Source organism: Erpetoichthys calabaricus, chromosome 11 (genome assembly GCF_900747795.2).
Source record: "Erpetoichthys calabaricus chromosome 11, fErpCal1.3, whole genome shotgun sequence".
Classification (NCBI taxonomy): domain Eukaryota; kingdom Metazoa; phylum Chordata; class Cladistia; order Polypteriformes; family Polypteridae; genus Erpetoichthys; species Erpetoichthys calabaricus.
Genome location: NC_041404.2, coordinates 104,767,078 through 104,783,443, shown reverse-complemented (window position 1 = coordinate 104,783,443; position 16,366 = coordinate 104,767,078). Strand labels below are relative to the sequence as shown.

Here is a 16,366-nt window from a genome sequence, read left to right as displayed (position 1 = left end):
GGATGGAAGAGTATTCTTCTCCCTGATATAGATGCTTATTCTAAAATGTTATTGATTAGATCTTTCCATAATTTTAAAAAGTTTTCCGCAGATCCTCTATGTGAGAATTTGGTTACCAATGTGTAGTTTCTTGTCAACTTCAGGACTCAGGATGTTGCTAGGAATATATATAGTAAGGCTCTGGTTGTAAATAATTCTTTATAGTGCATCATTCCTATGATACACAAGTTTTATTTACTAATTGTCATTTTTTTTATTTACTAATTGTCCTAATGAAAGGAAGCCACCAAATGGCCTTGATAATAGTTATGACTCTTTTAAGTAGTATTTTTTCTTCTGATTCCACTCTCCCAAAATAATTGGAAGATAGCCTAGACAGTACTTAATGCAAAAGTATAAAATGATTGAAAGAATCAAGAGATTACTTGTTTAGTGTGACACAAATGTCAGGCAGTCCTGCATTTTTCATTAACAGCAGCATGCACATCTTTTTAATGGCATGTTCTTGTTATGTTATTGTTAGTAATTGGAGGAGAGTTTGATGCAGTGCCCCACTCACAGGAAGAACAAAATTGGATTTTATAGTCCCTTGGAAAATTATCATAAAAAAGTTAGAGACAAATAAATACTGGAAAATTAAAAATGTGTTCTCCTTGTGATTAGGCTTTAAGTACTTCCTTAAAATTTTAGGTAACTTTAACTGAATTATGCTAGTCATAAATGTATCACAAGCTGATCCTGTTTGAAAGTTTGATTTTGATATTACACCTTTCTGCAGAGAATATGAACAACCATCTTCACTGTTGTCACCTTCACACCAATGGGACAACAATTCTATAGAAGAAACTCCACCCTTGCAAGTGCAAAATTTTGGCTTACGTCCATCAACTCCTTGTGCTCACTTAGGCTCACGACCTCATACCCCAGTTGGAAGAGTGGATGTGAAACCACAAGGTGACTCTGGCCAGACTTTGAGCCAACCATATACTTTTGTATCCTTCTCCCCATTCCCTGCCAATATGTTGTCAAACCAGCCTCAGGACCAAAGGCATTTATCACACAAGGTAAACTTTTCACATGACTTTTTTATCATTATACAGTAATAACTGACATTAATCGAGTCTTTGTTTCTGTTTTTTACTTGTTCTTCTTGTAGCCTTATTTCATGAATCCTCAGCACATGTCCCTACCCCAACATTTTATCGGAAAGGTAAGAACAAAGAGATCCAAAAAAAAGTGTCTACTTAATTAAGGTATTTTCTATATTATATATATATATTATTTTCTATATATCTATATATACTATTGGTTCTCAAACAATAATGCAGTGGCACATCTTAATATATTCTACAGTAGAGTAGTTACTTAATTTTGAAGTTAGTTTAATAGGCTCAGATGAGCCACACTGCCAAAGCTGTCCCCCATGGCTCCGCCCACATAGTAGTGAAACAGGACAAACTTTAAAAATCAATAAAAAAAAAATTAATAATTTGTATTGAGTAGAATTTATATTGATAGGTTTCGTATGCAAGGGCCTCTTAATATACAATATTTTTGGTTTTGCTACCAGGGCCGAGAATGTAGCTGTGATCTGTTTGCCAAAAATGTAAAACATTGGCAAGGTATCTCTGCCAATGAGCAGGTACCCTCTAAAACACACGTTGCTCTGATCTGATTTTTGCTCTCTCAAAAATGTCAGGCGTTACTTTTTAACAATCACTAGATGATAATATCTGCTGAACAAACAGGTATCACTAGCTAAGGAGAAGCAAGGTATGCTCCAACATGTGGGAGAGGTAGAGCGACTCAAACAGAGGCTGGCGCGTGAGTGACGATGGCCCCGCCTGGCTCCCTAATCCTGAGGTCCCACCTCCCCCTCCCCTCGGCCCGCAGCTTGTCTCTCAGACTCGTGTGAATAAATCAGTGCCGCAACCAAACTATAATACTTAGCGTGATGAGAGAAGTCACAAAATCAGTCGGAATGTTCATGCAAATTATAGAAAAAAAATTATCTAAATCCATTAAGAAGCTCTCTCATGAAAAGCAGGCATATAGACAGGCAGACGCTGGATTTTAGATAGATAGATAGATAGATAGATAGATAGATAGATAGATAGATAGATAGATAGATAGATAGATAGATAGATAGATAGATAGATAGATAGATAGATAGATAGATAGATAGATAGATAGATAGATAGATAGATAGATAGATAGATAGATAGATAGATAGATAGATAGATAGATAGATAGATAGATAGATAGATAGATAGATAGATGTTTTACTGTTCCACCTTTCAACAAACTATCAACTTATTTCTGCATACAGCTTCTCCAGTTTCTTTTTTAATTGTGTCCTTTGAAGAAATCAAATTACTCATAAAGTATATTACCCTTTGCCTTGAGTTCTTAGGAGATTTTCCTATTTCAGTTTTCATCTCTGTCTACTTTCTTTGTTGTTTGACTTTATGGTTTGGTAAACAGATGTCGCTAGTGGCCTCTGTTTATATAAAATGAATTGTATAGGATAGGCTTTGGCTGTCATAATCCCGAATTTGATTAGACAGGATTATGAATGTATGTATATGTACGCATTACAAACTTGTTTTCAGATATTTAAATGTCTTACAGGCAGTGTCTTCAGCGACTGGTTTCAATTCTTTGCCTCCACTGCCCCCAACTCGGGCCTCTCCTGGTCAGATATCAAGGCTTTCATTGACTTGTAATTCCTCAAAACCGCTGGTATTCAGCTTTTCTATCTATCTATCTATCTATCTATCTATCTATCTATCTATCTATCTATCTATCTATCTATCTATCTATCTATCTATCTATCTATCTATCTATCTATCTATCTATCTATCTCTCTATCTATCTATCTGTCTCTCTCTCTCTCTCTGTCTCTCTGTCTGTCTGTCTGTCTGTCTGTCTGTCTATCTATCTATCTATCTATCTATCTATCTATCTATCTATCTATCTATCTATCTATCTATCTATCTATCTATCTATCTCACCCTTAGAGAGCTCCTTTTCTTCATTGTTTTCAACAGTCAAGCAATTAAATTCCACTGCTTTGTTAATTTCTAGTTTAACATGCATTCAAAGTGAATATCTAAATTAACCTGTGTCTTCCTTGTGTTATCTACTGTTTACATATCTGTTTTTAAATTACTTCAAATTTTGTCTCAATGTAACAAATTACATGGGCTTCTTTTGTATTTACAGACCTTTCTTTGACAGTGCTAATTCAATTGTTTAACCATGGGGTTTCATAAATGTAGCACAAACAAATACACAAAGTTAAGTGTACTTCTATTCATTGTACTAAACTCTGCTCTTGTCCTTTTTCCCTTGAAGGCATCAAATTCTCAGTTTTGCCATAAGAAAGTGCAACATCAAATCAGAGCCTCTGAATGTGATGCTAATGTGAGTGGTTCCTCAATTTAGTCAATTGAATTTATCATTTAAATAACGGTGTAGGTTTTAGCTGCATAATACAAACTTAAATCATATGTCATGATGTTTACAGTACTTCGGTTGATCTACATATTATGTCACATAACCCCCTGGAAAGATATAAAAGCTCTAAGTTTAAATTAAAAGCACTTTTTTTTCATATTTGCATAATGCCTAAATGTGACTATGACAGCCAAGTCAGAAGTTTTTTTTTCTTTTTAATTTCTATTATTTAAATGTACACAGCAAAAATAAACAAAGCAAGTAAAATCTGTTTGAGCCTAACATGATAGCTAATCAAGAGTTGGTTAGATTGTTAAAGTCCACAATGATTGGTTGCCCAACAACTATTAAATTTATGCATATAGATGTTGGTGTTAGATCCTGCTTTTTTGTGTTTCCACATCTTTTACAAGATGTTACTATTCATTTTACATATTCTAGGCATAATAGTGCCCATTATGTTTCACCTTGCTACAGGATTGTTGTTTTTTTTCTGTTGGTTCTGCACATTTCATAACTTTGTCTCTTCGATAAGGCTACATACTTAACATATGTCTTTGGGATGTGAAAAGAAACTGAAGGCAGTCTCTCATAGACACAAGGAAAATAGACAAATTCCACACAGGAGATGGCCTGAAACTTCATGGTATAACATATAAGAAAGACTTTCATTGTGAATTTTATTAAGATTAAGAGCACAGCTTACATAAGAAGCCATTTGCTAAACACAAGTCAGCATAAGTAAAGGGAGATCTAAATAAAACATTTCACTTCTAAGCTCCTTATTAGAATAATGTAATATGACATCCATGATCAATTTGAAAAGACTTCCATCCAAGCAAAAAAGAACACAATTAAAAAACATAGATTATGGTATTGTTAGTACAGGTGAAATTTGCAGATGATATTAAAATTGGAGGAATGATAGACACTGAGGAGGCACCAAAAGCAATTCAAGAGGACTTGGACAAGGTTCAGAACTAGGTGAACACATGGAAAATGCAGATTAATGTAGTAAAGTGCAAAGTGCTACACATGGACAAAAGGAACATCAGTTACAGATACAAGATGGGAGACACTGTCAAAAGGAGGCATCAGCTGAAAAGGATTTGTGTGTTTATGTTAACACATCATTTTCATCATCTCAGCAAAGTGCAGAATCTTTTAAAAAGGCAAATAAAACCTTAAGTTATATCGAAAAAATGCTGAATATAAATTGAGGAACATTACACTCAGATTATATAATGTACTAGTAAGACTGCGTCTGGAGTATTGTGAGTAGGTGTGGTCACCATACTACAGGAATGACATTGCAGAACTTAAAGCTGTGCAGAAGGGAGCAACCAGGTGCATCTCATGTCTTAAGGACATGCCCTCCTCTGAAAGTCTCAGAGAATTACACTTGTTTATTCTAGAGCAGAGTAGGGGGACCTAATTCAGGTCTTCAAAATTAAGAAAGGAATTACTAAAGTAGTCCAGCATTTTTTTTTCAATTTAAGGGTTCACATACTTGAGGACACTGGTGGAATTAATTGGAAAAGCATTCAGGACTTAAACAAGGAAGCATGTCTTTTGCAAAGAGTTGTGGGAATCTGGAACAGACTACCAAGACATGTAGTTGAAGAAGAAACTTTGACAACATTTAAGAAGTATTTGGATGAGATACTGGGACAGCTTATCTTTTAGCTAAACAAACAAGCTTTATAGACTGAATGGTCTACTCTCATTTGTCAATTTGCTTTTTCAAATTAGGCTGAATATAAGATACATATTTATGAGGCTTGTTCATGAAAAGATTGAGCTCTTTCTCACTTAAATCTTGTTCAATGAATTTTGTAGCAAGGTTATCAATTTCAGTAGGCTTTCATACTTTTGCATGCTGGAGGACCCATGTATTGTCTAGTGGAGTGTCATGATGTACCACCTTCAAATTTTTGTTTGTGTCCTTCTGCAACAATACACCAGGTCATCCAGATAGCCAAAAACAAAATATGGTCAGACATACAATGGCAGAATGTTCCTCCTTTTTTTCTTTAGTTTTCATGCTCCTTTCAACAAAAGCCACATGGTGTTCCCAGTTTTGTCCTGAACCTTACAGACATTGTTATTACATAGTTTTTAGCATACTGTACAGAATGCCTACAAACATCTTGTGCAATCTAATGAACAATGCTCTAGTTTCTCAAGGAGCTGTGTTACGTAATTTGGAAGAAGTCTGTTGTGGTCAGGATTCAGTGGCAAGATAATGACTAGGTCAGTTGGTTCCATTACTTATTGTCCAGGTAGTATCTAAGTGGGTGTAAAACTTGTTGGACTGTGATTTGTAGCTGCAAGGTCATGAAGTTCTAGTCGCAGTGGAAAAGTTCAGCCATAATAGTGAAGATTTCAGGCCTGTGACATTAAATCACTCCACTTGGCCATCTGACTGTGGTCAGAATGATGTGGTATGTGATTTGTCTCAATCCATTTCAACTGATAGACTCAATGGGGTACTTTGTATACAACATTGTGGCTCTGATTACTGTCTAAACTGTAGGAAACTCCATAACAGCCCACCCACTCAGAAGTAAATGCCTCAGCCTGGGTATTTGGTAAAGGGTAAAGCAATCCATTTAGAATGTAACTATAATGCTTAAACCTTGCAGTCTCATTCATGGGATCCATCAAATCTGTAGCAGTTCTTCATATAAGTGCACCAAGCCAAACAGTTCCCATAGGTGCTTGTGGCCTCTTTTAAGGTTGTATTTTTAACTGCACATTTAGTGCATGTTCGGCAACAGAGTGTAACATTTTCTTTCATCTGGTACCAGCAGTATCTGATCAGCAAGTGGGCCAGAGTTTAATTTACGCCAAGGTGTCCCCAGCTTGATCATCATGCATTTGTTTCATCACGTCAGAATGAAATTCACAGGATGAAACAGTCTGAGAATATAATACGGTACATTCAGTGCAGTAAAAAACGCCTCAGAAGGACTGCCTTCCTAACATGCAACCTTTTCCATTGACTCAAGTAAGCTTCTTTTTTCTGTGTTGTGCTGTAAAATTTTTGCCCATGTAGTTCACTCTTTTCCTTAATCTATCCAAATTGGTGCAATGTCTGGGTTTGCCACCTGGGTGGTGCTTACACACACAGCCAGAAAAATGTGCAGTATGACCTCTGTCCACAGCATTTCTCAGGCAAGTTACTGTGTTACATACTTGATTAACAAGAATGGCTAAAAGGTGGCGTCTGTGATGCATCACATATTGGTGATAAGATTGCTTTATGTATTGTATTACTGTACACTTTTAAATCCATTTAATAGGTAATTTTACAGGTACTAGATCACTTGCTATAGTTACTTTGGAAAAAGTTTTGACGTGTATGTTTTATCGTAAAAGCCATTGTATTGTTACAAAAGGAACTACACTAGACTCCTATGTTCTTTTTTATTAGTGAAAAAGAACAAATGCCCCTATACTGCACCTTAACTTAATACCCTAATTTTACATGTGCACCCCACAATATGTACCGCTGGGTACCTCAGCAATGACATGCACTAGCAAGGATACCTGCCTTTTTCCCTGCAGGATGTGGGTTAGACAGGAATATCCCCTAACCCATCAGCAATTGTTAGCGTCAGTCATGGTAAAAATCAAATACTGTGGAAGAAATCAAACTTATTAATTAAAGAAAAAAACATCCTCTACTAGGACAAGTTTGATAAAACCTCTTTGAGTTAGAAACCAGGCAGGAGAAAACTTGTCCACTGTGTCCTTTATTTACTCTTACAGCAAATGCTGAAGAGGGAGCATTCATCACAACAGTCTATTACAGAATGATCAGAATGGTCAAAATAATAAGGGCAGAGGTTCATTTTATAAACAACTGAATTTACACAACAGTGCTGCTTAATGTATACATTTGCTCTGATTGGTTTGTTAGTTTACACCCAAATGACTTACTGAAATAAATGTCTGTTCCTCCACACTCTTGTTTTTCTCATATCTATAATGTTCAGCAAATACTCTTGAAATATGTGTGTATATGACAACTGTACTGTCTTGTTGTTTACAAGACATCTGCCAATCCCTTAATCATCTCCTTGTACATTTTGTGTATGACATCAGCCTTTCTCTTGGTACATCCTTGTCTTTGTTGTTCAGTTGACCTTATTCTACTTTCTTGATATGCCTGAACAGGTTTCTGACATTTACTAACCCTTTTATACTTCTAGGATAAATGCTATATTTTAATGTATAAAGCATACCAAAATACTTAACTATTGTTACCTCCAAATTGTTCTCTCATACAGTAAACACAAGATAGCTTCAAATGAGATAAAAACTTTTATTTCATCTGAACCTATGTTAATTTGCTGGAAAACCAAATATATCATATACTAGGAGTTAAAATAGACAAAAATATCCATTACCTGAATGATTCAAATAAATGTCACATAGCAAGCATGGTATTGTGTAGTTTGCCTTGAGTAATTGTAGAGTCAGCAAGTGTTGCAGGTGTCAAGTGCCAGAAGACTAGAAAAGCCTTTACAGGTGCCAAGCTTCAGAAGGAGAGAGAACCTGAAGAATCCTTATAAGAATCGCAAAGAAAACTTAATGTCAGGAAAACCAAAAAACCTAAGGAGAGTCTAAAGAACCTAAAATGCTTTTACACTCTTTCTTTTATACAGTGCTTTGGTTGATTGTCATGTAAGATTTGCTGAAATAAAGCAATAGCTGCATCATGCTAAAGCATAAACAACTGGTAACTTACCAGTGGTTTATGTTATTCCCATCAAATATTACTATGTCGCTAATACAATGATATACTAATTGAAATGATTTCATCCACTTTTTTTATAATGTCTACAAACCTGTATACACCATTTTATCTTAATCTAAAGCTTGAACAATTTATTAACCAAGGGCACCATATACCTGTATGCATTAGGATATTTTTTGGTATTTGTGTATATTCTATCAGTCAATTCTTCAGGCTAATTATGCACATCCCATTAACTCTCAAACAGCTTTCTTCCTGGAAAACTTACTCATCATGGTCATGTTTCCTATGAGTTATGCATTTCTATTTTATTCACTTAACATTTACATTCTTATGTAAACAATCCTACTGTATATTCCTGTATTCCTATATCAACACATCACACAGATTACATATTATAAGTCCTATTACTAACCCCGTACTAACCCCAACTCTCTCTTCTGTTTCTTTTTCTGGTTTCTTTGTGGTGGCGACTTGCACCACCACCATCTACTCAAAGCACTGTGATGTTCCAACATTGATGGATTAAAAGCCAGAAGTCTGCATGACCATCATCATCAAGTCTTTCCATGAGAACCTTAAATAGAAGGAGGACTATTTCATTTATGTTAGGCAGAATGCCCAGAGGTGACTGGGCGGTCTCGTGGCCTGGAACCCCTGCAGATTTTATTTTTTTCTTCAGCCGTCTGGAGTTTTTTTTTTTTTTTTTCTGTCCTCCCTGGCCATCGGACCTTACTCTTATTCTATGTTAACTAATGTCTTATTTTAATTTCTTACTTTGTCTTTTATTTTTCTTTTCTTCATTATGTGAAGCACTTTGAGCTACTTTTTTGTATGAAAATGTGCTATACTGTATAAATAAATGTTGTTGTTGTTGTTATTAACACATAACAACTCCAATATACTCTATTAGAACATTAGAACAGTTCGGATAAGAGCAGGCTATTCAGCCCAGCAAGCTTATCCTTTCTATTCATCTAGATTATCCAAAGTAACATCAAATCGAAATTTGAAGGTCCCTAAAGTCCTACTCTCTACCACACTACTTGGTCATATATTCTAAGTGTCTATGGTTCTTTACATACAGAAAAAATTTCGAATATTTGTATGAAATCTGTTCTTAACAAGTTTCCAACCGTGTTCTTATGAATTTATATATTTTATAATGGAAAGTCAAGCAAAATGACACCTTTTATTGGCTAACTAAAAAGATTACAATATGCAAGCTTTCGAGGCAACTCAGGCCGCTTCTTCAGGCAAGATTTTATAAAAATTATAATGTTTTACACTTTCTCTCAACACTTGTTTTCCTAATAGGAAATATAATAAAGAAAGAATAATCTATAAGGATCTATATATTTTATATGTGTATACTGTTGCTACTAAAAGTATTACTATAATTTAGTTTCTTTACAAACAACACCATGAACTTCACTCATTCAGTTGCTGCTTTTCAACTTCAAGTTATCCTTCACTGTGGTTAAACAACATAGTAGCATAAATGATTGTATTGTGCCCTGAAAGTCAGGGTTCTACCTTAGCACAAGGTTAAATGTAGTTTATTTAACAATTTTTTAAAATTTATTTTGTATAGCACTCTTCACTGAGTACAGGCACAGAGCACTGTAACAAGTTTAATTATAAAATGCAAATGTAGATTATACTAATTACTAAATACAGAATACAGAATTGGTACATATAAAGATGCAGATTTGTTAAAACTTGCCGAAAACAAAATAGAAACCGATTAACATAAATGGAAACTAACAATATCTGCTCATTAATCAATTGTTGAACTTTAGTCAGTTCACAAAAGAGAAGAACAAAAAAAAAGTCCAAGACAAAGTCAGACACAGTCCTGGAGACCACGGCCAACTAGCCATCCAACCCCTCCTGGGCATTCTATAGTAGAGTCTGTGCTGGGCTGTCCATTCTGATGAAAGAATCTTTGCATCTAATGACTGCAAAGCTCGGTTATCTCAGTTGACAGAAGCATAGCTTGAACGTAGAACATTGGCACTAAATGCCACATTAAGATATCAAGAAGAGAAACTGAACAGTGGAGGGTTAGTTATTTTTGCACAGATAACTAACAAACAGAAATGCAGTATGCACAGCTCTTGGCATCACATGCTAGCCTAAACCAGTGGCACCAAATGCCATAGCAAGATACTGGAAAAAGAAATAGAATGGAGAGATGGTTAGTAGTGGTTTCTAAATATTGTATTACTTCTATTTCTGTACAAATGACTAACAAATAAAGATGTAGTATGTACAGCTAATCAGAAGCTCTAGTCAGGATATACTAGACTAAAGTAGTGAGTCTACACTGGATTTAAAAGCTGAGTCTGAAGGGGCATCTCTTAAAATACAATACAATACAATTTATTTTTGTATAGCCCAAAATCACACAAGAAGTGCCGCAATGGGCTTTAACAGGCCCTGCCCCTTGACAGCCCCCCATCCTTGACTCTCTAAGAAGACAAGGAAATACTCCCAAAAAAAACCTTGTAGGGAAAAATGGAAGGAACCTTGGGAAAGGCAGTTCAAAGAGAAACTCCTTTCCAGGTAGGTTGGGCTTGCAGTGGGTATCAAAGAAGGGGGCAATACAATACAATACACATTGTACATTGTACAATACAATACACATTATACAGTGGCAGACCGTGCATTTCACACCTAGGCCTTCAGTAGTGCTCCGTCTGAATCAACCCGCCCCTCAAAAACTAATTTATGGTTATAAAAACCATCTTAATATGCTTCTGCATATTACAGTATAAAGAGCCGTTGCATCGCAGATAGATAACTCCTGTAGCCACAATAAATGCCTTTATTGAATAGACAAACTAGGGGTGAACAAGTTCCTTTCTACTGCAGCTACAGCTGCGACACAGATAAAAAACATCAATAATAACTCATAAACTTGCTATATAAACTTGACACGCCTCTGCAACATCGCATGGACATCAGGGACAGTGCCTCTGGATTGGCAGACCGGGGTGGTGGTCCCCCTCTTTAAGAAGGGGGATCGGAGGGTGTGCTCCAACTACAGAGGGATCACACTCCTCAGCCTCCCTGGAAAAGTCTATTCAGGGGTCCTGGAGAGGAGGGTCCGTCGGATAGTCGAGCCTGGGATTCAGGAGGAACAGTGTGGTTTTCGTCCTGGTCGCGGAACAATGGACCAGCTCTATACCCTTAGCAGGGTCCTGGAGGGTGCATGGGAGTTTGCCCAACCAGTCTACATGTGTTTTGTGGACTTGGAAAAGGCATTCGACCATGTCCCTCGGGGAATCCTGTGGGGGGTGCTCCGGGAGTATGGAGTACCGGACCCCCTGATAAGGGCGGTTTGGTCCCTGTACGATCGGTGCCGGAGCTTGGTCCGCATTGCCGGCAGTAAGTCGAACCCGTTTCCAGTGAGAGTTGGACTCCGCCAGGGCTGCCCTTTGTCACCGATTCTGTTCATAACTTTTATGGACAGAATTTCTAGGCACAGCCAGGGCGTTGAGGGGGTCCGGTTTGGTGGGCTCAGGATTGGGTCACTGCTTTTTGCAGATGATGTTGTCCTGTTTGCTTCATCAGGCCGTGATCTTCAGCTCTCTCTGGATCGGTTCACAGCCGAGTGTGAAGCGGCTGGGATGAGAATCAGCACCTCCAAATCCGAGACCATGGTCCTCAGCCGGAAAAGGGTGGAGTGCCCTCTCAGGGTTGGTAGCGAGATCCTGCCCCAAGTGGAGGAGTTCAAGTATCTCGGGGTCTTGTTCACGAGTGAGGGAAGAATGGAGCGTGAGATCGACAGGCGGATCGATGCGGCATCCGCAGTAATGCGGGAGCTGCATCGGTCTGTCGTGGTAAAAAATTTACCAGTCGATCTATGTTCCTACCCTCACCTATGGTCATGAGCTATGGGTAGTGACCGAAAGAACGAGATCGTGAATACAAGTGGCTGAAATGAGTTTCCTCCGCAGGGTGTCTGGGCTTTCCCTTAAAGATAGGGTGAGAAGCTCAGTCATCCGGGAGGGGCTCAAAGTAGAGCCGCTGCTCCTCCGCATCGAGAGGAGTCAGATGAGGTGGCTCGGGCATCTGATCAGGATGCCTCCTGGACGCCTCCCTGGTGAGGTGTTCAGGGCACGTCCAAATGGGAGGAGGCCCCGGGGAAGACCCAGGACACGCTGGAGGGACTATGTCTCTCGACTGGCCTGGGAACGCCTTGGGATTCTCCCGGAAGAGCTAGAAGAAGTGGCCGGGGAGAGGGAAGTCTGGGCATCTCTGCTCAAGCTGCTGCCCCCGCGACCCGACCTCGGATAAGCGGGAGACAATGGATGGATGGATGGAAACTTGCTATATTATTTAGGAAAATCGCAACATTTTACTCACCAAAAATTCGGATTATTTGTAAACAAAATCCATCCTCCTCTCTTTCCTCAAAAACAGTTCAATTACTCTGTCGTACAGATTATCCGTGCGCTTCAGTTCCATCACGAAGTCCCTTTCTATCGCCATCGAAGCTAATGCTGAAAGTCGAACCTGCCCTGTCGTATTTCTGGCATAAGTTTTAATTCGCTTTAGGACTGAAAATGTCCGCTCGACAGAAGCAGTGGACACGGGAATGGTCACCGCCAAACATACCAATGTGTACAGCTGCCCCATGCTCTCATTCAGATTTTTCTATTACACCATCCTATCCAATCAACGAGTCTGAATACGGTGACGTTGCCGTACGCCTGCTAGAGGGCCCTAGTGACACCAACTCAAAATCTGATTGGTTGAAGCAACAGTTTAATTGACATTTGTTTTGTGTTAGAGGGCCTGCAGAATGGATTGTGAAGGCCTCCAGGCAGACTTCTTTGACTTTGACCCTGCCTGGCAACAAATGATGGCTGAAATGTGATTGGTTAAATGCTTTAATACAAAAATACATGTCTGGAAGCAGCACAACCATCGGAAAAGCTATGAAAGGAAGCGGACAGACTATTTGGAATTATTGAATAAGTATCCATGGACAAAATATAATTTTCATCAGTTTGTGATTCAGATATTTTTTTAGGCCAGAAGAGAAGGCCTTGCAGGCCCTGACGGCCCACCACTGACATTATCTACATAAGCAGACAGATTATTCCACAGTTTCAGAAACCTGTAATTAAAAGTTCAACCTCTCACTGTTACTTTATTAATCCTTGGAATCATAAGTAGGCTGGCATCTTAAGATCTTAATGTGTGTTCTGGTTTTTAAAAGATAAGTTCAGATAAGTAAGCATGGCCTTACCCATTTAAGGCTTTATGTGTTGAAAGGAGGATCTTGAAATCAGCCCCAAGTCTAACAGGGAGCCAATGCAAGAATTTGACAACTGGAGTTATGTGTTCATACTTTCTGGTTCATGTAATAATTCTTGCAGCAGTGTTTTGAATTATCTGAAAGCTGTTTAAAGAGTGATTTTGAAAGCCAGTGCATTATGAATTGTAATATTCAATCCTACATATGCATAAATTAATTTCCCAATATCCTGCATATTTAGAAAAAGTCTTAATTTATGAACATGTTAAGATGGAAAACATGTTTTAGCTAGTGTGTGTGTGTTAAATGGCAACATGTATGTTTTAAATTATATGCGCGAATCAAAGATAATGCCTAAATTGCTAACTAATTCACTAAAACTAATGCTTATTCCTACTGAGTTAATAAGTGATAAAATGCTGTTGTGGTCAGCATTATCCCCCACCTCCATCCCCAATAAATAATATTTCTGCTCTTTTTGTATTCAGAGATATGCTGTTCTCACCCATCCACTTCTTTAACTCACTGACACAACTAATTAAAGACAACATTGGAGAAACATCGTTTGATCTAAAAAAGGGTATAATTGGGTGTCATCCACATTATGAGTGAACATTAATGTTATGTTTTTTAGTGATGGTTCCCAATGGAAGCATGAAAAGTGAAAACAGTAAAGGTTCTAATTCTGACATCATTGTAAACTTGTGAGTATAATGATGGAGTACTAACATCACATTTTTGTACAGATTGGAATAAATTTGATAAATACAGTATGAACTAAATCAGGCAAGGACAGTGCCCATGAGCTCAATCTAATTTTAAAGCCTGAGTGATAAAATAGAAAGGTCAGTGGTATCAAACACTGTTTAAATCCTATAACATAATTTCTGTGGAATCTCCTCCATCAGAAGATATTAGAATGTCATTTACCACACACGCTAGTGCCATTTCTGTACTGTGACCAGTTCAGAAGCCAGACTGGAATTTTTCAAATGAATTGTGATGTGTAAGATGAGATTGAAGCTTAGTGGCAAATCCTTTCTTCAGGTATTTTAAACAGAAAGGGTAAATTTGAAATAGGCTTATAAATATGGAACATACTGTATGTAGGCCTAGCTCTGGCTTTTTAAATAATGGTCGAATAGTGAACATTTTTAGTATATCAGAAACTGTGTCAATCATTAGTAATCTATTGATAATGCTAAGAATCAGTGCTGGCAGGACATCCATTCTTCTTTTTGCTTGTTTTGTTTTGAGTTTAAGGAACAAGTGTTCCTTATGAAACAAGAGGTTTCGTTTTAGAAATTATCAAATTTAAATTACTAAAGTTGTATGTGCAAGACAAGAAAGGGTTTGACAATTTAGTATTAAGTTTGCAAGGTGACTGTGAAATCTGGGATCTTATATTGTCAATCTCATTAAAGAATTTCATAAAGTCTGCACTGCTGATTTCAATTGGTATTTTACTACAATGGTGTTAAATTAGCTATTGGTCTAAACAGTACATGAGATTTATTACTGTTGTTGTCTATTAATCTAGAGTTGTAGTTCGAGTAGGCTATAAACAGAGCTTTTTTTATACTTTTTAACACTCTCTGACAATCCATTTTCCAAAATAACATCAAATCTAGTTTTGAAAATTCCTAAAGCCTTACTGTCTACCACACTACTTGGTAAATCTACTACACTATTTGGTTTCTATGTGCTTTAATCACTTTTGTTTTAAGGGGAACTACTGTTTCCAAAACCTCTTTCAAAGTCACATTATAATATGATGTTAGCTGACCGAAATTGCTTTCCACAATTATGCTTGAGTTTCTTAAAATATCTACTGGACCTAGTGGTCTGTAGACTAGTACTACAATTATGCTGGAATCTGTTTTAGTAACTAATATGTGTGCCTTAAAGAATGTAAACTTGTCAAAAGTTGTAGAAGCAGTTTGCTGTTCATTACACAGAATTATCCCACGACCCCCTCCTTTAGTAGTATTTCTTGATTTATAAAGGAATTGGTGATCCCTGCATTAAGTAAAGTACTATTACTAAACCATGGCTTAGTAAGAAGACACACATCAGATTTTGTACTTAAAATAATGTTGTTTACCAAAGCATTTTTATTTCCAGCAAATGTTTAGTAAGCAGCATTTTAATCTGCAAAGATCTTTCTGAATTGGTGTTGTATTTTTTTTCTTTTAATCTAAATTAAATTACTAATACAGTTAACCCTAGTGGAAGATCTAATTTTAACTCTTGGTCTAATTATGTCGTTTTTCTTTAGTTATCAAGTGAATTAGATTTTTCTTCACAGCTAAATTAATAAGATGACCCACAACAAGGATTCTGGGCAGCACCCACAGGATAGTAATAGGTGGGCTAAATGACAGCCTGGGATTTAAAATCACAAGCCTGGATGGTGCTGTGATCAATCAGCCAGACATTTTTGCTGACACATTTTGGGATAAAACAAAAGATCCCCTCAATTAGGATAATGACCATTTCTCTTGGTAGCTTATTCTAAGTGTCTATGGTTCTCTGTGTAATGAAAAGCTCCCTAATGTTTGTGCGAAATTTACCCTTAAAAAGTTTTCAACTGAGTACCCTTGTTCTTGATGAACTCATTTCAAAATAACAGTTATGGTTCACTGTACTAATTCCCTTCATACTTTTAAACGCTTCAATCATGTCACCTCTTAATCTTTTTTAAAACTGAAATGGCTCAGCTCCTTTAATCTTTCTTCATAATTCATCCCCTTTAGCCCTGGAGTCAGCCTAGATGCTCTTCTCTGGACTTTTCTAGCACTGCTATGTCCTTTTTGTACCCTGGAGACCAAAACTGCAAACAGTACTCTAGATGAGGCTTCACCAGTGCA

General features: G+C 37.3%; 1 protein-coding gene across 1 annotated transcript in view; it reads left to right on the top strand.

Moving 5' to 3' along the window:
- Positions 1–775: 775 nt before the first annotated feature.
- LOC127529673 (uncharacterized) overlaps positions 776–16,366 on the top strand; it is a 103,771-nt gene continuing 88,180 nt past the window's right edge. Inside the window, exons 1-3 of the mRNA XM_051934140.1 lie at positions 776–1,064; positions 2,632–2,742; positions 3,358–3,426. Of these exons, the coding sequence (XP_051790100.1) occupies positions 1,020–1,064; positions 2,632–2,742; positions 3,358–3,426 (225 nt within the window). The 5' untranslated portion in view covers positions 776–1,019. The remainder of the gene's footprint in view (positions 1,065–2,631; positions 2,743–3,357; positions 3,427–16,366) is intronic.